At 46.2% G+C, this 24,360-nt stretch overlaps 1 protein-coding gene across 1 annotated transcript in view; it reads right to left on the bottom strand.

Annotated features, from left to right (window-relative positions):
• Positions 1–367: 367 nt before the first annotated feature.
• Positions 368–24,360, bottom strand: part of TXNRD2 (thioredoxin reductase 2) — a 90,426-nt gene continuing 66,433 nt past the window's right edge. The window contains exons 13-18 of the mRNA XM_089490094.1: positions 17,340–17,435; positions 16,467–16,559; positions 15,071–15,142; positions 13,767–13,864; positions 7,214–7,432; positions 368–751 (exon numbers count right to left, since the gene is read on the bottom strand). Coding sequence (XP_089346220.1) covers positions 7,303–7,432; positions 13,767–13,864; positions 15,071–15,142; positions 16,467–16,559; positions 17,340–17,435 — 489 coding nt within the window. The 3' untranslated portion in view covers positions 368–751; positions 7,214–7,302. The remainder of the gene's footprint in view (positions 752–7,213; positions 7,433–13,766; positions 13,865–15,070; positions 15,143–16,466; positions 16,560–17,339; positions 17,436–24,360) is intronic.

Here is a 24,360-nt window from a genome sequence, read left to right as displayed (position 1 = left end):
TTCCAAAGCAGACAGTATTTTATTTTACTTACCTTATTATTTTTGTGGTATTGTCTGTTACTTTGTAAAGGCCTTAAGCTAAACACGATAAAGATTTGCAAGCTGAAACCACAGCTTGGCTTCTAAACTGTGGTCACCATAAAACTAGGGTTTAATGTGATGTCTGAATTGAGCCAAGGGCAGTTTCAGGGACCAAAATGCCAGCTTTGGTTTTCTCAGACTCTGAAGCAATGAAGAAGCTACGGAGAAACAACCTACAAGGACAGAAAAACTCCTGTTCGCTACAGTGGGTCAGAGAATCATGTTATACTATTGATACCATTTTTAAAAAACAGGAAAAAAGCTACTACAAACGAATGTCGGCCACTGTGAGGGTGTTCTTTATTTTTTTCAAAAGGATGTGCATAAAAAACATGATGAGACCATGTCTATTGAAAAGGGACCCAGCAGACATCAGACTTGTCTACCCCAACATGTGGTTTCATACACAAGCCGTCATTAGCTGGCATCCAGTGGGGCGGCTGGCCTCCCTCTGTTTGTTTGGCGAACATGCACATTTTTCAGCTTTGCGCACACAGGAAATAATCCAAACCATCCATCAGGCCTTTTGAGTCAACGTTAGCCCAGCCGATATTGTTACAAGAAGGCCATCCCTGGAGAGCATAAGGCAGAATCCATCAGGAAGGAAGCAAATCCCTTTTCATTTCCATTCCTCCGACTGCTTCATTGGTTCTGGACCATCAGGGTTAATCTGTATTTACATGTATGAAAATAAAAAAAAAGGGTCTCATCAGCAAATGACAGCTCGGAATCACCCTGGAATTCAAGATGCAGTGTCAGATTCCAAAGTGCTTTATGGGGGTCCACCTCACAAATCTAAAACAACAGCCATTAATACTTGCAACATAAAGGGATCAATTAAAAGAGCAGTTAGAGATGGTGCTGATGTGGATTAATTTCACACCATCCACATAACTGTATATGCTTTCCCACCGTGTCAGCTGTAGCAAGAACCATCTGTTTCCTTGGTGGTCTCATAATAGGATGGATGGGAGCGGTCAACTCATCTTCACAAGGACCTTTTTTTTAGTTGGAACACAAAACAATAGGAGGCATTTACTGACAAGATGGAGGCAAGGTGGAATCTTTGCTAAATGCAATAAGTCGCTTTCTCCTAAGACGAGGCAAAAGAAATGGACTTTAAGATGTGTGTCCTTATCAAGAAATGGTTCTATTCAGCTCTCCAACTTCTCCCAGCCAATCTCCCACCCCCAACGCAAAAACAAAACCAGAAGTAAAGCTTCAGACTGGCACTATCGTGACATGGCTCCTGGACCCACGGGACCTGTGCCTGCGGTTCGACTTACCCACATAATTTATTATGTAGGTCCTCAACATGATTCTGTCGTATGCTTCTGGTGGATGTTGACCACAGTCATGCTGGGGGACCTAGAAATGCTTAGAGAGGTGTTCTTTCTAGGAATCCAGCACGACTCTATGGTCAGCTTCTGCCAATAGTCATTCATTTCAATTGTGTTTGCTGTCATCTATGGTTTCATGTTTCTGTGGTAAGTCCGGGAACATATCCCCCATGGATCCAGGCATCATACTGTATATGCACATATACAACATGACTTTTTGTTCACTACCTGAAAAGTCTGCATGTACATGGACAGTGGAATAAGGTGAGGATTGATGAACTGACTGAAGCTTTTGGTGCCTTCTAAGGTGGCCAATTGAACTGAACTACTGCAGGCTAAAAGTAACAGACCAGTGACGCCTCAATGGCTGGAATTCTGCTGGTGTACTATGCCAGTGCTTCCACTTTTTCTAGAGTTGCCTAGCAGTGGTGAGGGAAGTCAGGAAAAGCTTCCTGGTTTGAGTAACTTCTTTCTTCTTTCCTTCCTTCCTTCCTTCCTGGCTGCTGTGCCTGTGGCCTTTTTCCTCCTCCTGCTACTTAATATGTTGCCATACTGCACCAATATTATGCAGGCCAATAAACAAAGAAACTCTGCTTTAGGCTGTCCTAAAACTTTTTATTAAAACTTCAGTATAACATTTTATGATTCCTTTTTTTTACTTGAACCTACAATAAATTCAGGCCAAGGTCCTACATCCCAAGACATGCCTAACTATGTGCACTCATCCCTCCATATTTGCGGATATGATTATTCACGGATTTGATTAATATGTTCTCTCTAGGAATATCTAGGTCCTCCAGTGCAACTCTATGGTCAACCTTAACTAAACATTGCACTGAAAGACCTAAAGTTTCCTAGAGAGAATACTCTACTAGGCATTTGTAGCTTCTCCAGTGCAGTTCTATGGTCAGTGTCTGTTGGATGGTGACCACAGAGTTGCACTGGAGGACCTAGAAATGCCTAGAGAGGTGTCCTCTCAGGTAAAAATATGGTGTTTTTGTTATTTGTGGTTTTTCCATATTTGCGGGGGTCTTGTGCCCCTAACCCTAGCAAATATGGAGGGACAAGTGTATTGTCTCCTGACTCAATTCCCCAATCCTCTCTGAATAGTACAGCCACGCCAAGAAACAGGTCTGTTCTGCTGGTGATCAGGGCGCAGCATGATGTTTTGAGCCCGCTACCGCTAGTGATCTGCAATGGGATGAGGAGCTGTGACAGAGGTCCTGATTCTGATTGTCACACAACAGATTGCTGGTGGGAGTGAGCTGGGAATGTCATGCCATGGCACCCTGGATCACCAGCAGGACAGACCTCTGTTGCTCAGTGCAGCTGCTGGCTATTAAGTTATTAAGGTAGCAATAGTACCATCATAGTGCCATGATCACAAACATGAAAAATGGACAGTTATGCATATGTAAGTCTAGTATATGTATTCATAATGGCTCAGCAGGTCCTCTATTATTTGTGGGTGTGAATCCCAATTATGGGATTAAAAGTGGCAAAATATTTAGAAGTGTTACATCTTCCCCGAGACAGGCATGCCACAACAATAGCAAATGCTAAGTTTTTACCAGCTATGCTGCTACAAGGGAAGAGCTTAAGGTTGTCAGTTTGGGGCTGGAGGAGGAGGACCACCATTTTACTAGCCATATTAGCTGATGGGTTTTGGAATTAACTTTCCTAAACTCTTCACCAACCACCAACAGGTCTTCTTGAAAACGGCAGCGTGAATAGCTAGCCTTTTAAGGGTGGGGTTTCTTTTTTCTCGTGTGAAATATTTTGTAAAATTTATTTGCCTATAGCCAGTGAATTAACAGGTTTATCGCCTCCTTTTCCCCAGGGGCATTTTTCTATGCAACAGTGCTACACAGTGGTTATAACGTTGGACTAGGACTTGGGAGCCCAGGGTCAAGTTCCCAATGAGCCATGAAATTCTTTGGGTGACTCTGGACCAATCCTCCTGTCTCTTTCAGTTTGATCTCGCTCTCAGGGTTGTTGCAAAAATAAAGTGGGGAGCAGGAGAGCCAAGTCGGCTTCCTTGAGCTCAGTGGAGGAAAGGCAGTATATAAATGTAACTCGCATAAATAACCAAGGTCAGTAAAATGTAAGGCAGGAAGGCAAAGGGATAGCTTGCCTATGGGTTCCCCAGAGCATGAGCCCCACACCTGTCTTGGGTTTATTGATCTTATATGATTTTACACTTTGTGGGGCAGGAATGCAGGACCAGTCCCTTGATCTGTGGGGGGAAAAACTTTCTACCTCAGAGGAAACAAAAACGTTAGGTCAGCTGTCATTCTTATCAAATCGCTAGCAATAATTGCCTCTGCAAAGGACACAGAAGAGAAGTGTTGATTTGGTGCTTTGACATTGCAGGATTTAATTCTTTTTTTTTCCCTGCAGGAGAAAAACAAACAGGCATCTGTCTTGTCTCACATTAGCCAGCATCTCCACCTTCTGGCCAAGTCAGAAATAAGAAGCAGCTCACATCTGGGTGGAGGAGGGGGCACTTTTGCCATGATTAGGAAAATATCTAGGAAGCATCTTGAGGGTGCATAGACTGAATTACAGAATATAGCGTTGGAAGAGACCCAAGGGCCATCCAGTCCAACCCTGTTCTGCCATGCAGGAACTCACAATCAAAGCACCCCTGACAGATGGCCATCCAACCTTGGTTTAAAGACCTCCAAAGAAGGAGATTGCATCACTCTCCATTGAGGGAGTGTCTTTTGCTGTCTAACAGCTTTCATTGTCAAGAAGTTCCTCCTAACATTTAGCTGGAACCTCTTTTCGCTTACGTCCATTGTTCCGTATCCTATTCTCTGGAGCGGCAGAAAAAAGTTTGCTCCATCCTCAATATGACACTCCTTGAAATACTTGAACAGGGCTATCATATCACTTCTTAACCTTCTCTTCTCTAGGCTAAACATCCCCAGCTGTCTCAGTCTTTCCTCATAGGGCATGGTTTCCAGACCCTTTACCATTTTAGTTGCCCTCCTTTGGACACGCTCCAGTTTCTCAACATCCTTTTTGAACTGTGGTGCCCACAACTGGACATAATATTCCAGGTGGGGTCTGACCAAAACAGAATAGAGTGGCACTATTACTTCTCTTGATCTAGACACTATACATTTATTGATGCAGCCTATAATCGCATTGGCCTTTTTTACCTGTTGCAACACACTGGGACCTGTGGCAAAATCTTTTCTTTTTTAACTTCTGCAAACGTCCCCTGAACCTGATGATACCCTCCTCTGGGCATGGGTAGTCCTGTTTTGGCTAAATAAAGAATGGCACTCACAAACTGAACACTGAAACCAGAAAGAATAGCCACTGAGTTGCATGGGACTGGTCTCCAGAGAATGGAGTTTACTATTAGTATATAGGATGAAATATACAATTTAAAGATATATGAGCCAGCCTGGGCTCTGAGATCATCAAGAGAGGTCCTTTTCTCAATCCTACAGCCATCACAAGCACAGTTGTTGGGGACACGAGAGAGGGCCTTTTTGGTGGTTGCCCCCAGACTCCAGAACTCCCTTCCCAAGGAGGCCAAAATGGTCCCTTCCTTGTTGGCTTTCCATGAACAGGCTAAAACCTTTTTATTCAGACAGGCTTTTAAAACAAAACATTTTTACAAACAGTCTAGAGTGTATTGCAATGTTTTAAACTGAAATATCTGTAATAGCTTTATCTTTCTAAATTGCATTTTATTTTTTGAACTTGATACTGTGTTTTAATACTGTGAATAGTTTAGTTCTATTTTAGTGCTCACTATGTATGTTTTCAGTTGCATTGCTCTTTTCAATTACAAGCTGCTTGGGGTCCCAATCTTGTGAAAAAGCGAGATACAAATAATAATAATAATAATAAGCGCACAAAAAACAGGATACACAACAAAAATCAGGTGGAATGTCATTTCCTGATTTAATTGCTTTATTTTAGAAGCGGCTTGCCTCTTCCGCAGTGGGATCTCGTGCAGTAAAATCAGGATGTTTATTTTAGCCTATCTGTTTCTTTAGACTCTGGACAGGGAGTTTTGATTTTAGGGTGATGTCACTCAAGCCCATAAAAGAACAAAGTGTTTTCTTTCTTATCATCAGTGAAATTATTGCATTTCAAAACTATGGTGTTTTTTTTAAAGTTGGTCATATAAAGCAGGGGGCTCAAGGAGTGTAAGCCTTTGAGCTGCTGAGCTCAATTTAGTTTTTTGGGACCCAGCAGTAAGAGCTGGGTATTTATCAACATCTGCAACTTTACAAACGTTTTAGCAGTGCCAAATTATCTGCAATGCCAAAAAGTCATTATGACATTATAATAAGTAGGAAAAAACAAAACAAAAAATAGATGGTGGAGTCTCCTTCTTTGGAGGTCTTTAAACAGAGGTTGGATGGCCATCTGTTGGGGGTGCTTTGATTTAGAGTTCCTGCATGGCAGGGATTGGACTGGATGGCCCTTGGGGTTTCTTCCAACTCTAAGATTCTATGAGATCAGCTGGATCAAATCAAAGGATGGTCTAGTTCAGAATCCTGTTTTTCGCAGTGGCCAACCGGTCGCCTATGGAAAGCAGGACATCAGAGTAGCAGCCCATCTTAAGGGGTGTCACTAGGAGGTGCAGTGCATGAAGGCCAAATTTGCGACTTTTACAAACATTTTAGCAGTACCAAATTGTAAGTTGTAAGCTGCTTGGAGTGACACCCTAAGGGGGGAGGGTGATGCCAGTGCTCCTTAAACCAGGGATGTAGCCAAGGGGGGGTCCTTGGGGTCCGGACCCCCCTTCTGTTAGATACAATGAATGATGTGTGCTGCTGAGCCACTGCGCCCAAGCCCCATTATAATGGTGGCACTTAGTCTGGAAACCCCCCCCCCCTCGCAAAATCCTGACTACGTCTCTGCTTAAACCTCTGCCTTTTGGCAGAAACAGGCTATGACCTTCGCCTGCATCACTTTAAAACCATGGAGCTCAGTGGAATAAATGGTGTGAGTGGGGCGAGGCTCAGTGGGTGGAGAAAGGAGAGCCCTCAGGTGTTTTTTTCCATTTTATTCCTTTTAAATTTTCTTTAAAAACATCAATTTCCCCAATTTTTACCGTAACCACATACAACTGCATGTACACATAAATACAAGGATCTGGAAACCATGCCTTATGAGAGACTTAGGGAGCTGGGTATATTTAGCCTGGAGAGGAGGAGATTAAGAGGTGATATGATAGCCCTGTTTAAATATTTAAAAGGGTGTCACATTGAGGATGGAGCAAGCTTGTTTTCTGCTGCTCCAGAGAACAGGATTCAGAACAATCGATGCAAGCTACAGGAAAAGAGATTCTGCCTCAACATTAGGAAGATCTTCCTGATAGTAAGGGCTAGTCGACAGTGGAACACACTCCCTTGGAGTTTGCTGGAGACTCCTTCTTTGGAGGTCTTTAAACAGAGGCTGGATGGCCATCTGTCGAGGGTGCTTTGAATGTGAGTTCCTGCATGGCAGGGGTTGGATTGGATGGCCCTTTGGGGTATCTTCCAACTCTATGATTCTACATTTAGGCTGTGCATACGATATTGTAATTTAAAGGTATAATTTTAATTTTGCTTGTTGTTTATGTCACAACATAGTGATATACGGGAAGTGTGATTTATGAGGATCTTTAGTACAAAAACATTACTAAGGATTTTACATGGTGTGGTATAGGAGGAGGTCAACATGATGAGTTAATGCACCAGATGACATCAACCCTAGGGACATTACTGGCCATCCTCATGTATCTAAAATGTATATAAAGGAAAAGAAACATTACAGACCTGTAGCCTCTGATCTTCCCACTGTTCTCTCTTTTTCCTTAGGATTGCTTCTGCCAAATGCTCCTTCAGTTTCTATCCAGGGATGGCGCTTAACCTCAACAGCCGGTGACAGTTGGATCCAAACCTGAGCGTTTTGTGATGTGCAGCTTGGTGACTTCCTCAGCACAAGTAGGGTGAATCCCAACAGTATTCATCATTTGTGAATAGGTAGCACCACATCTACAAGGCAGAATAGAGAATACAAGGCATTTAGTAGCAAGCAATATCATCATGTCTGGCAATGATCTACCAACACTAGTTGCTGCTATATTTAGGAAAGGTTTGTTTTTGGACTACAGTTGCCAAAATCTGGGCTGCATCCACACTGCAGAAACAATCTAGTTTGGTACCACTTTAACTGCCATGGCTCAATGCTTTGGAATTCTGGGAATTGTAGTTTGTTCTGGTACCAAAGCTTTGTTCCACACTAATCATTAAAATTAAAAATCATTGATTCATTCATAGAATCCAAGAGATGTCTGAGGGTTTTTCAAGTTTTCCCTCCCCATTCCCTCTGTCCATATTTATAACTTAAAACACATTTGTAGGGCCAGCCTGCCTTATGTGGACTGGCAAGCATGACTGAGGTTTCTGTGCCACAACATGACTGAATGAGCCCTTGAACTAGGCATTTCCTTTTCCCTGCTCACATGCCCTTATTTGTTTCCTTTTTGCAGCCAGGGCTCCTTCCTGATTATTTTCTTTCGTTTGCACTTGAAAGAAAAGGGGGGAAATGGCTTTGGATACAAAGAGAAATAGTCTTTTAAAAGGGCCCACAAATAGAGAACAGGAACTGATTAATTAAAGGGCTGGTTGAGTCCTGTTGTGGACAGAATGAACAAGAAGCTTGCAATTCAGGCACCAAAGAACTGAAAAGAGAAATGGAGGGTCACTTCAAGGCTGCAAAGCCCTAAATGGTTTAAGTCCAGACTATCTGAAAGCCTGCATCTCCCCAGCTTGAGTTTACGATCTTCAAGGGAGGGATTTGTCTCCGTCCCACCACCCTCCCAGGCCCATCTAGTGAGGACACTGGAAAAAGCCTTCTTGGGAGATTGCTCCTAAGATATGGGACTCCCTTCCCAGGAAGGCTTACTTGGCTCCCTCTCTGCTTTCTTTTTATCAGCAGGCAAAAAGTATGCATGTGTATATATAATGTGTGTGTGTGTGTGTGTGTGTGCGCGCACACACACGTGCGCACATGCCTTAAGCCTCCTTTCGACTTAAGGCAACCCCATGAATTGCACACAGTTTTCTTAGGCAGAAGCGGTTTTGCCAGTACCTTCCTCTACAATAGAGCCTATAGCACCTGGTATTCATTGGCAGTCTCCCATCCAGTACTAACCAGGGCTGACCCTGCTTAGCTTCCAGGATCAGAGGGGATCTGGTGTCTTTGGGGTATTTAGACAGCTGCAATAGATGTAATGCTTTTAAAATATGAAATATGCCTTTTATGTGTTTAAAGAAATGCTTTAATTGGAGCGATTAATGCTTTGTCAACCTTTGCACCACCTACCGTTTCAACTATTTTGTTTTCACTTACATTGGAAGTTGCTTTGGATCCAATTTTGGGAGAAAGGTGGGATATCAATCAAACAAATAAATGAAAGACTAAGCAAACACTCTAGGCAAACGTCCTAGGAAGAAAAGTCCCTTTCGAACTAAATGGAATTACTTCTGCGTAAACACAGGTAGCATGCTATCCGTAGAAGTGTATATTATAGGACTGACTAAGTGCCATGTAAAAAGAGTTTAACTTCAATTTCAAGAGCGTGCCTCAGGGGTGCTAAAGTAATATAATGAAATTGATGTCCTAGTTAATATGATGTCCTAAGATTGTCAAATTAGTGTACATAGGTTGCAAGGCAGAGCAATGTACTGGATAAGAGTAGGGCTGTTCAAAGTGCAGCTCTGCAGATGTTCCTGCACTGCAGCTCTCAACAATCATAGCCAGCACACCCGATAGTGAGAAATGCTGGGAGCTGCAGTGCCTCTAGTCGCAAGCAATATCATCATGTCTGGCAATGGCCTACCAACACTAGTTGCTGCTATACCTAGCAAAGGTTCGTTTTTGGACTAAAATTGCCAGAATGTCCTGGGCTGCATCCACACTGCAGTGCAGCAACATCTGGAGGGCCACAATTTCCTCACCTATAGCATTGGACTCAGTCCAGGAGACCTGGATAATCGTATGTGCCACCTTCTGAAACGAATGATGGGATTACAAACTTTGGTGCTCCCAGCAGTGCTTCACCTATAGAACTGCTTTGGTTGCACAGAAATACCCTGAAACACCAAGTCCGATATCTTTGGACTGCTTCCTATGTTTCTGCTTAATGAACGATGAAGCGGAATAAGATCCTGGTACCATTGCTTGTCCAAAAACAAAAAGATTCCGGCTTAAAAAGAAGTAGAAACGGATCATTTTGGACAAAACATCCTCTCCAAAAAATATTATCCCTGCCCTCAAAACTAACTGTTCTCCACAACCAAGTAGCGGCGTTTCAAGAACTACACATTGCCATGTTCTTTAGAGGTAAGGACACTGGGGCCATGGGACATACTTTTCTCATTGGCACCAAGTGGGAGGGATTTTTCACCTTTGTCCTGTTCGCTGTGAGCTGTTTTAAAATAAGCATGGGAGAAAAACAGTTCCTCCATCTAATCACCGTAAACACAGACGCTCAGCTTCATTTCTTATTCCTTCCCCACCTCTGACCACTAGAGGACAGGAGTGGCCAGAAAACGGAACAAATATGGGCCATCTCTTGCCCCTTGAAATGGGCTGATGAAACATCTGGCAAATCAAACCAGATCAAACCAAAGCAGCCCTTTTGTTCTGAGAAGCAAAGTTTATCCCTAATGGAATCTAGTTGCTTACAGGAGCCAGGCAATCTTTACCCATTGAGTTCAAAGACATAGCCGTGTTAGTCTGTAGAATCGGTGTGTCAAGAGATCTTGTAGCACCTTTGAGACTCACTGAAAGAAAGAAGTTGGCAGCATGAGCTTTCGTAGACTTACGTCTACTTCCTCAGATGCATTTACCCATTGCAGTGCTTTTCCGGTCTCAATTTAAAATGCAAAAAAAACACATTGCACTGGGTGTCAGTCTTGGATGCTTTACCACTGGGACTAGATCTATGGTAAGTGGTTCTTACCAAGAGCAATTCTGGCAGGGCTTCTCAGCAACATCTGGGGGTCCAGATGTTGGTAACAGTGTCCTAAGAGCATACAGCTAGGGTTGCATCCGTGCTGCAGAATTAATGCAGTTTGACACTGCTTTAACTGCCATGGCTCCTTCATATGGTCTCCTGGGATTTGTAGTTTGTTTTGGCACAAGAGCTCTCTGACAGAGAAGGCTAAATCTCTTACAAAACTACAAACCCCGGTAGTCCATAGCATTAAGCCATGCCAGTTAATGCGGTGTCAAACTGCTTTATTTCTGCAGTGTAGATGCAGCCCAGGTTACTTGAAGACCTGCTTGCACAAACTGAGAGCCAGCTTGGTGTAGTAGTTTGAGCGTTGGACTATGAGTGGAGACCAGGCTTTGAATTCCTGCTCAGACATGGAAACCCACTGGGTGACTTTGGGCAAGTCACACTCTCTCAGACACAGAGGAAGGTAAAGGTAAACCCTTTCTGAAAAAATCTGGCCAAGCAAACCCTGTGATAGAGTCACTTTAATGGAAATGAAGGCACACAACAACTGCACAGGGAATAGGGGCCGTTAAATCTCTGGGTTATTTGTTGCCTTTCTTGATTGTGCAAAATATGTACTCTGCTTTTCATTTTGTGTAAAAAGAAATGCCCCAAAGAGTTAACAGAATAAAATAATAACAAAAGTACAATAAAACAAACACACACAGCAATAAAACAGAAAAATACCTCGTTTAAAATAACTCAAGATGTGAGAGGATATCACTAGCTATGCCAGCAAACCAACGTGTCTTAAGTTGACAGAGAAAGCACATCAGATTAGGGATAAGAAAATCTCTCTGAATTTAATTAATACCTCCAAATGGTGCCTGGCATTTTCTTCTTGGCATTGTATTACACTGAGTTGCCAAACTTTGTGTTTCCCTTTCCCAGTGAACCGTGTGCATTTTCTCCTACACTTTCCCTCTAATTTGTGCATTTATTTGCATAACTTATGGAATTTGTGCAGCTTTTCCCCACTGACTAAAACACGTTCCTGCATGTTGTCCCCCCCCCCCCCCATTATGTACATTTTAGTCACATTTTCAATTTTGTTTCAAACCTATTTTTAAACTGTTTTTAACTCATGTGCTTCAAACAAAACTCTGGTTCACTTCTCTTTTAATTTTTATATTTATAGTTTCGATTTTTTAAAAAAATCCAAACTACCTTGGATCCCATTTAGGGAGAAAGGAAGGATATAAGTACAAATAAATAAATAAATACTACTTAGTTTTAAATGGTTGCGAGCTGCCTTGAATCCTGTGTTCCAAACAAAAGGCAGGCTATAATTTAATTAGATAAATAAATGTTCAGATATGGCCATTGTTGTGTGTACATTTTACTTCTTAGAAATGGCCAGTAAATCTTTCAGATCTTGGAGGTGAAATGCACATTTTCTGTCAATATCTCTCGAGAGGTGCAAAACTGCTACTTTCATAAAGACTATTGATTCCAATGAAATTTCTTTTCATCCTACTCCCTGACTAGGAGCTGGCCTGGAATCAATGAGGAGATCAATCCTCGCAGTGGGTTCCTCAAAGGGGAAAGATCTCCTCTGCACCATGACTGTATGAACATTGGTAGTATATGGTACAACAAGCACACCTCCCCTTCATAACATAAAGATTAGGTTGGCATTTAAGGGAGAAGGTGGTATGTTAGATAACCTGGTAGTATGCTGTTTCTGGCTTTGTAGACTCACAATATTATCTTGGACATGGTTGGCAGCTGAGAACCAGCATGGTAGAGTTAGGTTGTTGGACTAAAACTAGGAAGAGTCGGGTTCAAATCCCCAATGAGCTGTGAAACTCACTTGGTTACGTTGGGCTAGATATTCTCTGTCTGTTTGACAACATGACAGCGTTCAACTGGAGAGAAGGAGAGTCATGCTCATAGATCACCTTGAGATTATTGGAAGAAGGACAGAATATAACTCAAGCCAATAAATAAATAAATTGGCAGCCAGGTTAGTAGAGCAGGTAAAGGTCTCTGATGCCCATTTATTTAACAAGAACAACAAATAAAAAAGCCTCCTCTTCCCTAAAACAGACCATGGAAATGAAGAATGCTTGGTGACAGAAAGAATCAGCTACGGCTTTGGGGGTAAAAGAACTAAGAAATCCGTGCTGGTAATTCAAATACCTTCTTGGGCTTGAAAAAGACCCTGTTCATTACTTTGAAGAATATCTGTGGCTCCCTGAACCACTCTTTCTCATCTGAGAGCCTGAAATTGACTGGGATGCCAGCAATGAAATGAAGTCGGACCTGGAAGCTTTATGTCTGCCTCCTCCAATACAAACCCATTGACCACGGCAATATCTTGCAGATGTAAGTTTCATAGGAGTTTATCACATGGGGGCTAATTTTGCCATTAAAAAGAGATTAAAGCCCATTTAAAGCATCCCGCAACTAAGGCGAAAATGGCAAGTAATTGCACGAATGACTATCTCACGCAATTGTGCACATAAAGTGATATCGAAAATACATTGTCGCTGAAATCACGAAAGTAAAAAGATGTGCATTAATGCTTCTTTGTGACCACTTTAATGGCAGGTTTCATGTGAAATCGATTCACGTAATTACGCGATTTTTCCAGGATATTCTCGGGATAAACTCCACAGATTCATGACATCTTGTGCAACGGATACATTTTTCTTAGGTGTTTTGAGGGACCAGCGTTCCGACTGGGCATCTGTCTCTTGGTACCTTCTTTCACTCAACTCAAGAGGGATGTTTTCAACAGATCCTACTGTTCAGTGACAGGGGGCGGCAGAATAATAATAGGAGCAGATTTGAAGAGAAAACCTGAACTATTCTTCAAAGCTTTGATGATTCCTTCTGTAGAAAAAGAGAGGCCTCCCCATGAAACATAATCAAAACAAGCTTTTAAGTCCGTCATTCTCTCCTCTAAAGAAAGGTTCCCGAATGTTTCGGTGATCATTTATTATCCTCAGAACAGACAGCTGGGAGAGCCTTCTTCTCTTAATTACACTTTGAAGATGGAGGCAGCTGCATGGTGAATTTTATTTTTTGGGGGAGGGCTCATCCGCCTGCCTTGCCAAGAAATATATTTCATAAACAGAAATACAAAAATCTGGTACGTCCATCACTAATCCCTCAACTTATTAATAACGAAGGGCCCTGTTTTTTGTGAAAAATCTAAGCAACGAGACATAAAAGAAACCAAAAACACTTTTTTAGCACTGCCAAAAACCAAACCGCTATCTTTCCTAATCTTAAAGTAATTTAAGAGAGCAGGATTTAGTTAAATGAAGGAGGGGAAGAAAAGAAAGGAAAGGAAAAACATTATTGATACTTACTTGATTCCAAGGGCAAATCCTTGGATAACTTCTCCAGCATTTGGACCAAGGAAATGGAGGCCGAGGATTCGCTGCTCCGTCTCGCGCAGGCACACCATCTGAAAGTAATCCATGAGGGAGAGAGGAATGTTAAGAGAGAAAGGACAAGTGGTCCTGATTAAGTTAGGGGGAGCAAGCTTGTTTTCTGCTGCTCTAGAGAACAGGACCCGGAACAATGGATGCAAGCTCCAGGAAAAGAGATTCCACCTCAACATTAGGAAGAATTTCCTGACAGTAAGGGCTGTATGGCAGTGGAACACACTCCTTTCTCGGAGTGTAGTGGAATCTCCCTCCTTGGAGGTCTTTAAACAGAGGCTGGATGGCCATCTATCTGGGATGCTTTGATTTGGATTTCCTGCATGGCAGGGGGTTGGACTGGATGGCCCTTGTGGTCTCTTCCAACTCTATGATTCTATGATTCTAAAACACATTCTGTAGCATGTCCTATTTACACAGTACCCAGGGCCATGCATGGGTTATGGTTCCATGCTCACACAGTGCAAGCGCAGGTACGCATGTCTTGGTGCAGGGTGCTCTCATATATTTTAACAACTATATAACGGCACATGAAAGGATTTCTGCAATTTCACTCGTTAAAAAGAACGTCAAAAGGGGAGCTGCTAAGTGGCCAGTTAATCAGTTCATGGTTTATAAACTGAAGTTGGACCAAGGATGGAGCTTATGGCACCATAAAGGAAATGAACACATGCGTATTAAAAACCAGAGTCCCTTGTCTTTGGAAAAGGAAAATAGTAAGAGGAGGTTTTGCTAGCTCTTTCAAAGTGGAGAGTAGAATTATTATTATTGAAGTCGAAGGCTTTCATGTTTGGAATCCATATTTTTTTGTGGGTTTTTTGGGCTATGTGGCCATGTTCTACAAGAGTTTATTCCTTCTAGAACTCTTCTAGAACATGGCCAATAGCCTGAAAAACCCACAAAAAACTATCATTGTTGTTGTTATTATTATTTTCTTATATCCCGCCTTTCTTCCAGTACAGCATTCAGCAATTGATGGCCCCCGGCCAGATTCGATAACATGAAGTTGTCATAAAAGTTATGCATCCACACTGCAGAAATAATGCAGTGGCTTCAATATGTCAATATATTCATTCTTTCCAAGCTCTGTTCTGTCCCCATCCACCACTAGTATGCAGTCCTTGACAGATTACTCCAAGGACAGGCACCTCTTAACAGAGAAAGGGTCTTGCACCCTGGCAGGGAGCGGCCCCACAATTGTAAGTCAAACAACAGCAGCACTCACTCACTTTTATGTAACATTGAGAGGCTTCTCTCTCGGCCACAGTAAATTCCAAAGGCTTATAAAATGCATGGTACACCTGATAGAAAGGAGACACCAGAATATTTCTGTCAAAATTAAGTGCCTGCTTTTTGAAGGCACCATACAGAGAGCTTGGGTTTTGTTAATATGAATCAGGTCTTAATTAAATAAATACAAATTGCAAAAAGAAAAAAAGAGTATGATGTTTGTGGGACTGACAGGCAGCTAAAACCTGTCAACAGATGTTTCTTAAGAAAAGGGCCTGCACCTATCTGTTTGATAAGAAGATCAGTTCTGGGTACTGGTCCTGATTCTGGCAGTGAAAGACTCCTTTCCTTTAAGATGTCCTTCTTGGGCCAGAAGGCAGGCTGAGATCTTCTTGGTGGATCTCTGGCTGATTTCTTGTGGATACAAAAGAGTTTAACAATAGCATGTGTGTGTCTATGTGTAATCCCTTGCTCTCTGTGTCCAACTCTTGGTATGCCATAACTAGTCTTCTGCAAATTGTTTCCCTCGCAGTCTTAATATACCTCATCAATAAAAAATAACTTTATTTATCCCATTTGCATCCCCTCCTTTCCTCCAAAAGGAGCATGCACAGATTTCCTCTTCCCCAATTTATTCTCACAACAACTCTGTGAGGTATATTAGACTAAGAGACAAAGACTGGCTCAGGGTTACCTGTTTTATGGTTCAGTGGGGACTAGAACCTGGATATCCCAATATAGGCACGCTGAAGGGATTTACTAGTCAATGTCTAGGTGATTTGCAGTAGATCAGCATCATTTTATGATTTTCAATTATTTAACAACAGTAATGACATGATGACGTTTCCTACTTAACATAAGCTGCTGAACAGACACAAGACTGGGGTATTACCTGTTCAATACTGACACACAAAATAAAATCTTAGACCAAGAAAGTGCTCATAGGTATCCAGTTCTTTAATTCCAAGTCTATCTTTTGCAACGGGGTTGATGTCAATGGATTTTGGAGTTCTATAACATATAACAAGCCCAAAGTCTGCCCACACCACTGATGTAAAATATGAGGATCATTTGCTTGGGATGACAAGTAATTTGCTCTGCTGACCAGATTTTGCTAGAATCTTTGATTTGTACTAACCTATATATATAGATTTATAGTGCCAAGTTCTGGCCTGGCCACAGTTGATGGATTTAGCAGAAAACCAAGTGGAATCGTACATGCCTGCCCTGCTTGACTTTCCAGCTGATCCCCACCCCAGTTTCTTTAAAACAACAGGAATTGCTCTAACAACTAGGAAAACTCAAAGTAGCACCATTTCAATCCATAGCTGAAAGAGCTGGCTTGGTCCACCTCTCTGCTGATCAGTGGTCATGCCAACCAGGACTGTAGCTTACCTCTATATTGTCTGATCCAAATCGCCCTATAGCTTCTTCTTCAGAAAGACCAACACAGCCATATTCCAAGGGAGTGAAAACAGTGGTTGGCACCTATACAAACAATTTAGGACTTTCACTCTTGAGATAAAGATATCAGGAAGCCTTCCCTGCCTCCCTTCAATTAATTAGTTCTTTACCTATACAATGTAAGACAACAGTATAGGATATTGTTTGGCGAACAGAACTGTGAATCTGTGGCCTCTTGTTTGATACTTAGTTTTTCCATGAACTGAATGGGATTCATTCTCTTTCTTTCAGAAGCAGAGGGCCATTTAGCTACCAGCCTGCTACAATCCTCCTAAGCAGGTCCATGTGAGAGCAAAGATTATACATTGGGTTCCCACACTGTGACAAGGAACAACAACTGTTTCTCAAACAGAAGCCAGGAAAGTAAAAAAATTATCTGTCACAACATTCTTAAAAAATAAATGCATCTAAATTACGTTAGGATGCACACGCAACTAATACAATAATGCATTCCTCTACAGATGAATACATCTTTATTATTAATTTGTTATATTTATAGTCTGCCTTTTCTTGGGGATTTCAAAGGGCTCTCCTCTTCCCTACTTTATCTTGCAACAACCCTGTTAAATAGGTCAAACTGAGAGATAACAGCTCAATCAAGAAGAGCTTCATAGTTCACTGGGGACTGGAATCTCTAAAACTTCAGACCAATATCTTAATCACAATACCACACTGGTTCTTAGCATAAGAATTACTTAAATTTTCCTGTGTAAGTGGAATTGTGATGATGAGTTTGCAATTTTTGCAAGGGGCCATTTAATTTCAGGGCCTACAGGAACAGGAAAAAGTTTTTAAAGTACTCACATTGTCATAATCCATTAATTCCACCAACTGGCCAAACAGCCGCCGTGCCAGCAACTTCCCTGCTGCTATTGCTGTAGGTGTTAGTTCAGGACGATCCTAAGAAAAGATAATAGAATCATAGAGTTGGAAGAGCCCCCAAGGACCATCTAGTCCAACCCTGGCATGCAGAAAGACACAATCAAAGTTCTTCCACAAGATGCCCATCCAGCAGCCTAGAATTGCATTGGCTTTCTTAGCTGCCGCATCACACTGCTGACTCATCTTCAGTCTGTGCTCCACTAAGACTCCTAGATCCTTTTTGCATGTACGGTCTTCAAGCCAGATGTCCCCCATCCTATACAGTTATGCATTTCATAGCCCAAGTGTAGTATCCTACATTTTTCACTATTGAAATTCATTTTGTTAGTTTTGCCCAATCTTTCTAATCTGGTAAAGTCATTTTGAATTCGGATCTTGTCCTCTGGGGTATTAGCAACCCCTCCAAATTGGTGCCATCTGCAAATTTGATATGCCTTCTATTCCTTCATCTAATCATGGATAAAGATGTTGAATAGCACAGGACAGAACCCTCTGGCAACTTGCTAGTCACTTCTCTCCTGGATGAGGAAGAGCCATTGCTGAGTACCTTTTAGGTTCAATCAGTCAACAAATTACAATTCTTCTTCGTGGTCTCTGCGAATCATACAAATGGGTTTCACTGCGCCTGCGCAGTGCTGTTCGGAACCTACTGGAATCACTGGGCAGAGTTTACTCTGCAACATATTGAAACTTTTTGGCGGTAACTCCGCCCACCCGTTATAAGGCCCCTGCCTTCCCGCTCTTTTCCCCAGTTCCTTTTTTCCGCCGCGCTAGCTGCTTCAGAGGAACCTTCGCTTGCTTTTGCTTGCTTGGAATCACTTTCGTTTTTGATCAAACGGACTGTATCTTGACCATTCTTTGTCTCCCGCCCCTGGTAACTTCACTGTTGACCTCGTTTTCGGATCTCCCATCGACTTGGCGACTTTTGAAATGCCTGCGGCTTTCAAGAAGTGCGACATTTGCATGGGCAAGATGCCCGTTCAGGACCCGCACTCCACCTGCCTGCTTTGCCTTGGTCCAAGCCACGACCCCAAGGCTTGCGCACTCTGCAGATCCCTCTCTTCCCAGGCCCGGAAAAACCGTGAGTCCCGGCTTACTTCGGCGATTGCCCTGGGGAAATTGCAAGAAAGGGGTCCGCGGTCTTCTTCTGTCCCGCCTCTGCCGCCCCCCGCTTCATCTTCTCGGGCAAGTGTCTCCAGCGTGGGATCGGGGAGAGCCGCCGTCCCCAGCGTGGTGTGTGTCCCGGCCGGGACTCCTTCCACCACCTCCGATGTGGCCCGTGGCTCCAAACTGCCCAGTGCCACCGACAAACCCTCCAAGCGCCCCCATAAGCCATCGGGGACTGAGGATACCGAACGGGCCTCCAAGCCAAAGGAGGGATCGGAGGGCCCCCGTTCCAAGGAGGCTCCCAAACCGGAGGTCCATCTCGCCTCGCCTTCGTCCTCCAAGGCATCCAAGGGACCACGGCATGCGATGCCTAGCGAGCATACCGAACCGGTTCAAGGAACAAGGTCCCCGAGGCCTTCATCATCGACACCGACTGCTGTCCTCCTGGACCTCCCGGACAACCCGTTCTTCCCATCGGAGGAGACTCCCAAGCCTGGGAAGAAGAGGCACCATGACAAGGCTGACCGTGATCCGGCCCCTAAAAAGGCCAAGCCCTCCAAGGATCGGCCCACCACCGACCCGCCGAGGGCAAAGGACAAGGAGCGCTCCCACTCCAGACAGGCCCGCGCCTCCGCCTTGCCAGCTCCATACCAGGAGCCGACGCCGGTAGACCAGGGGACCCCGGTTACATCCCTGCCTCCCCCGGCCTTGGACTTCACCCACGGGACGGATGACGCCCCTCGCTCTCCTGATCATCGGTCTCCTTCCCATCCGGCAACCGATGATGAAGGTCACTTGGCCCACATACAGGGGGTCCCGGACCTCTTCTACGACGTGCAGTCGCGCCGCTACTACATGTCGGTGCCGGAGGACAGAGCCCTGAGGGAGTTCACCAGGCTGAACCCCCACCCCGTAGACCGAGCCGACCCGGCCAGATCGGTTCCCACCGTGTCGGTCTACGAGAGGTCATCATCGCCGTCCCGTAGACGCGAGAGGTAGCCGTCTCCACTGCGTACTCGTGAGAGGTCGCCGTCCTCATCCCGCAGACGCTCCCGATCGTCAGTGGACTTCGCCCGCCCGAGATCCCAGGTCAGGGTGACTGACCCCCTCTCCTCCGACCTGGATTCTGAAGACGAACCGCTGCCACCTTCGGAGGCACCCTCGGACGAGGATGTCCTCTCGGGTTCGGCCTCCCCTCAGAGGATGCACAACCCAGGGCCGTCTTCGCCGTCGGACGACGTCAGGGCCTTCACAGAGCACGTGGTCAGGATGTCACGGGCCCTTGACATCGAGCTCGCAGCCGCGGGGGACGACGCAGAGGACCCGGTCGAGCGTAGGGTGCATGGACGTGTCCCCACTCCGCCATGCCTTCCTCTCCTTCCTTCTCTCCAGACCATCGTGAAAAGGTCCTGGGATGCTCCGGCCGCCCTATCGGCACCCTCCCGCAAGGTCCAATCCCTCTATAGGGTCGCCCCGGCGAATTGCTCCTGGTTGGCAGAACACCCCAGACCAAACTCGGCCATTGTGGAGGGAGCCCAGCACAGCTTCGTTCCGAAGCAGGCTACTTCCCCTGTCGACAAAGAGGCAAAGAAAATTGATGGACTGGCAAAAAAGGCTTACTCGGCTTCGGCTCTTGGGGTCAAGGCCGCCAACTACACCGCCTGCATGGGGGCCTACATCCAAACCCTCATGGAACGGATCTCTCCCATGGTTCCGGACGTCCCAGATGACATCCAGAGGCAGCTGGTGGAGATCAGAGACGAGGCGCACTCCATCGGAAGCTGGCTAATCACCACTTCCAGGAACATGGCGGACTGCTCCGGGAGGTCCATGTCAGCTGCCATGGCTCTTCGGCGCCACGCGTGGCTCAGGGCCTCCGACCTCAACCCGACGGTTAGAGCGGCCATTGAGGACATGCCGCTCGACGGGACCGGCCTCTTCCACGCCGAGACCGACGACCGCCTGAACCGCAAGTTCAGGATGAAGGCGGCGGCGAAGAAGCACGGCATGTCCTCAGCACCGGCTTCTCCGTTCCGGAAGCGACAGCGCCCGTGGCAGCCGCAAGGTCAGTCACAAGGGACCTTCTCCCGGGACCGACAGCCCCAGCACCAAGGCTCTCAGAGACAGCGCTTCCCTTCGCAGTCTTCCTCCTCCTCTGGCCGTCGCACCTTCCCGCCTCGGTACCGCAAGTCCCGCCGGCAGGATACCGACCAGGGGAAGAAGAGAGCCTGAAGGGACGCAGCGCGCTTCGTCTCCCCTTCACCCCTCTTCTTTTTGGACATCTTGAGGCCCTATGTTAACGCCTGGGCTTCTATAACATCGGACTCGTGGGTTCTTAACATCGTCCGTAGGGGTTATGCCCTCGAGTTCCAAGAGCTCCCTCCAACTGGAGCCTTCATGTCCACTCCCCCCTCGGACACCCTTCTCGACGAAGTGCGCACCTTGCTTTGTAAGGGGGCAATCTCCCCTTTGCCGCCCGACCAACATCCTCGGGCCTTTTTCTCCAGGTACTTCACCGTACCTAAAGCGGATGGTGGCATTAGGCCCATCCTGGACTTGAGACAAGTGAACTTCTTTTTGAACTACCGTCGCTTCCGAATGGTAACCTTGGCCTCCATTCTGCCTCTCCTCCACCAGGGCCTGTGGTTCGCGACTGTCGACCTGAAGGACGCCTATTTCCACATCGGGATCCGAGAATCCCACCGGAGATTCCTCGCCTTCGCTGTCGGCTCCGACTCGTACCACTACAACGTGCTCCCGTTCGGCTTGGCCACGGCCCCACGAGTCTTCACGAAGTGCATGGCACCGGTGGTGGCATACCTTCATCAGAGGGGCTTCTTGGTTTTTCCCTACCTGGACGACTGGCTGTTTGCAGCCGAATCCCAGGAAGAGCTACACGAAGCAGTCTCATTCGCCTTGCACCTCTTCGATTCCCTCGGGCTGGTGGTCAACAAGGAAAAGTCCCACTTCACGCCGACCAGACAGGTCAAGTTCATCGGGGCCATCCTCGACTCCGACAACTGCCTAGCCTTCCTTCCTCCGGACCGGTTTCAGGCCCTGGCTACGTCCCTCAGGCCGTGCATCTCACACAGAAGGATAAGAGCCAGAGACGTCCAAGTCGCCCTGGGCCACATGGCATCGACGACATTCGTCACCCCCTGGGCGAGACTGCGTCTTCGTCCTCTCCAATCCTGGTTCCTCTCCGTCTTCTTTCCGTTGGAGGACCCACCTTCGAAGTGGCTCACGGTACCCAGACCTATAGCCGCTTCCCTCAGATGGTGGCTAGACGGCTCCAACGTCTGCGCCGGGATGCCTTTCCATCAGCCCCAGACACAGCTGACGCTGACAACCGATGCATCCCGGGAGGGATGGGGTGCCCACCTGCTCGACCTTGTCGTCAAGGACAGGTGGTCCGCACAAGACAAGCTCCTCCACATCAACGCTTTGGAGATGCTCGCAGTGGAGAAGGCTTTGAGGGCATTCGAGTTTGCTGTCTCAGGAAGAGTGGTCCTCCTGAGAACGGACAACACCACCGTGATGTACTACATCAACAAGCAAGGTGGTACCAGGTCCAGGACCCTGCTCGACCTCACGCTCCGCATCTGGGATTGGTGCATCCAAAGACGTGTCCTCCTCCAGGCGATTCACCTTCCCGGGGAGGACAACGAGCTGGCAGACCGCCTCAGCAGATCTCCATCGGTATGCCACGAGTGGAGGCTCCATCCCGAGACGGTCCGCGACCTCTTCGATCGGTGGGGAACCCCCCGGATCGACCTCTTCGCGACCAGCTGGAACAGCCACTGTCCCCAGTTCTGCTCCAGGAAGCGATTCGACGGATCCCTTGGAGACGCATTCGCTTTCCTTTGGACGGGGGAGCTCCTCTACGCCTTCCCTCCGTTCCCTCTTATCGTCAGGGTGGTGTCCAAAATGACAACGGACCGCTCGCAGGCGATCCTGATCACCCCGTGGTGGCCGAGACAACCGTGGTTCGCATCCCTTCTCCACCTCTCCGGGAGATGCTTCCTCCGCCTCGACCCCCGTCCGGACCTGCTGTCGATCCAGGACGGACGAATTCTCCACCCGGACATCGAGAGCCTGCCGCTGGTGGCCTGGAAGATCCGGCCCTGACTGCCTTGCCCGAATCGGTTAGGACGGTGATCCTGGCTGCCAGAAAACCTTCCACCCAGCGTTCTTATGCCCTGAAATGGAGGAGATTTTGCCTCTTCCTTGACCAGAAGGGCTTGTCTCCTGCGCAGGTTTCCACTCCAGTGGTGCTGGAGTTTTTGATGGCGCTTTTGGATGAAGGGCTGTCCCTCACATCCATCAAAGGCTACCTTTCTGCCATTTGTGCTAAATATCAGTTCGGGGGGAGGGTGTCTTTCTTTAAGGATCCCTTGGTGAAGGGCTTTTTGAAGGGCTGTGCCAACCTATATCCTCCTGTGTCGGTACCAACACCGGCTTGGAGTTTGGAGTCGGTACTGTCCGCTCTCCAATCCAAGCCCTTTGAACCCATGGCCACAGCGGACTTGAGACTGTTGACTTGGAAAACCGCTTTCCTTGTGGCCATCACCTCTGCCCGTCGTGCGGGCGAACTCTGTGCCTTACGGAGGGACCAACCATTCCTGAGGTTCCACAAGGACAAGGTGGTCCTCCGTATGGACATCACCTTCTTGCCGAAGGTGGTGTCTGCTTTCCACATGTGCCAGGACATTGTGTTGCCCACTCTAGCATCCGATCCGACGTCGGATGAGGAGCGACGCCTGCACTCCCTTGATGTCAGGAGGGCGCTGGCGTTTTACCTGGACAGAACTGCTGCCTCCAGCCGGTCCGAGAGACTCTTTCAATGCTACTCGGAACCGAAGAAGGGGTTGCCCGTGTCTACGCAGAGGTTCTCCAAATGGGTGGCTAGCACCATCCACCTCTGCTATGAACTGCTGGGCAAACCTCTCCCTGGCAGGGTTCGGTCACATTCCACAAGAGCTGTGGCGGCATCCTCAGCATTCCTATCTGGGATTCCTTTGGAGGATGTCTGTAAGGCTGCTGTCTGGTCCCAACCCCTCACCTTTATTAAGCATTACAGGTTGGACACCAGGGCCATCCGAGACGCAGCTTTCGGGAGGGCTGTGTTGGTCTCGGGGTTGCACTGATTGCACTACTGATGTATTTGTGTTATACAGTTTACACTGTTTATACTGTTGAATGTTGATTTGCACAAGTCTTATGGGATCGGTCTTGCATGACCTCTGTTCCCTTCTCAGGTTCAGCAAACTTATTGCTATTCTATCTGTGCATGAACAAAAGACTGACTCTTTATGGTTCAAGGTGTTTTATTTGTAATAAATATACCTTTGGTTTACCATAGCTTTGGTCTCAGGACACTCCCTCCGCCACATACCTAAGCTTGTCAGTCTAAACCCATTTGTATGATTCGCAGAGACCACGAAGAAGAAGGACAGGTTGCTTACCTGTAACAGTATTTCTTCGAGTGGTCATCTGCGAATACATACAAATCCCACCCGTCCATCCCCTCAGTGTCCTGCTCTCATTGGCTCTCTTCCTTCGCCTGCTTGGCGGAAAAATTGCGGAACTGGGGAAAAGAGCGGGAAGGCAGGGGCCTTATAACGGGTGGGCGGAGTTACCGCCAAAAAGTTTCAATATGTTGCAGAGTAAACTCTGCCCAGTGATTCCAGTAGGTTCCGAACAGCACTGCGCAGGCGCAGTGAAACCCATTTGTATGTATTCGCAGATGACCACTCGAAGAAATACTGTTACAGGTAAGCAACCTGTCCATCCACTGAACAGTCCCCTCGTCTAGACCATATTTTACTAGCTTTTT

Source organism: Sceloporus occidentalis, unplaced genomic scaffold (assembly GCF_023333645.1).
Source record: "Sceloporus occidentalis isolate IW3139 unplaced genomic scaffold, rSceOcc1.0.p SCAF_41, whole genome shotgun sequence".
Lineage (NCBI taxonomy): Eukaryota > Metazoa > Chordata > Lepidosauria > Squamata > Phrynosomatidae > Sceloporus > Sceloporus occidentalis.
Note: the sequence above shows the minus strand (reverse complement) of the source record. Positions and strands in the feature narration are given on the sequence as shown.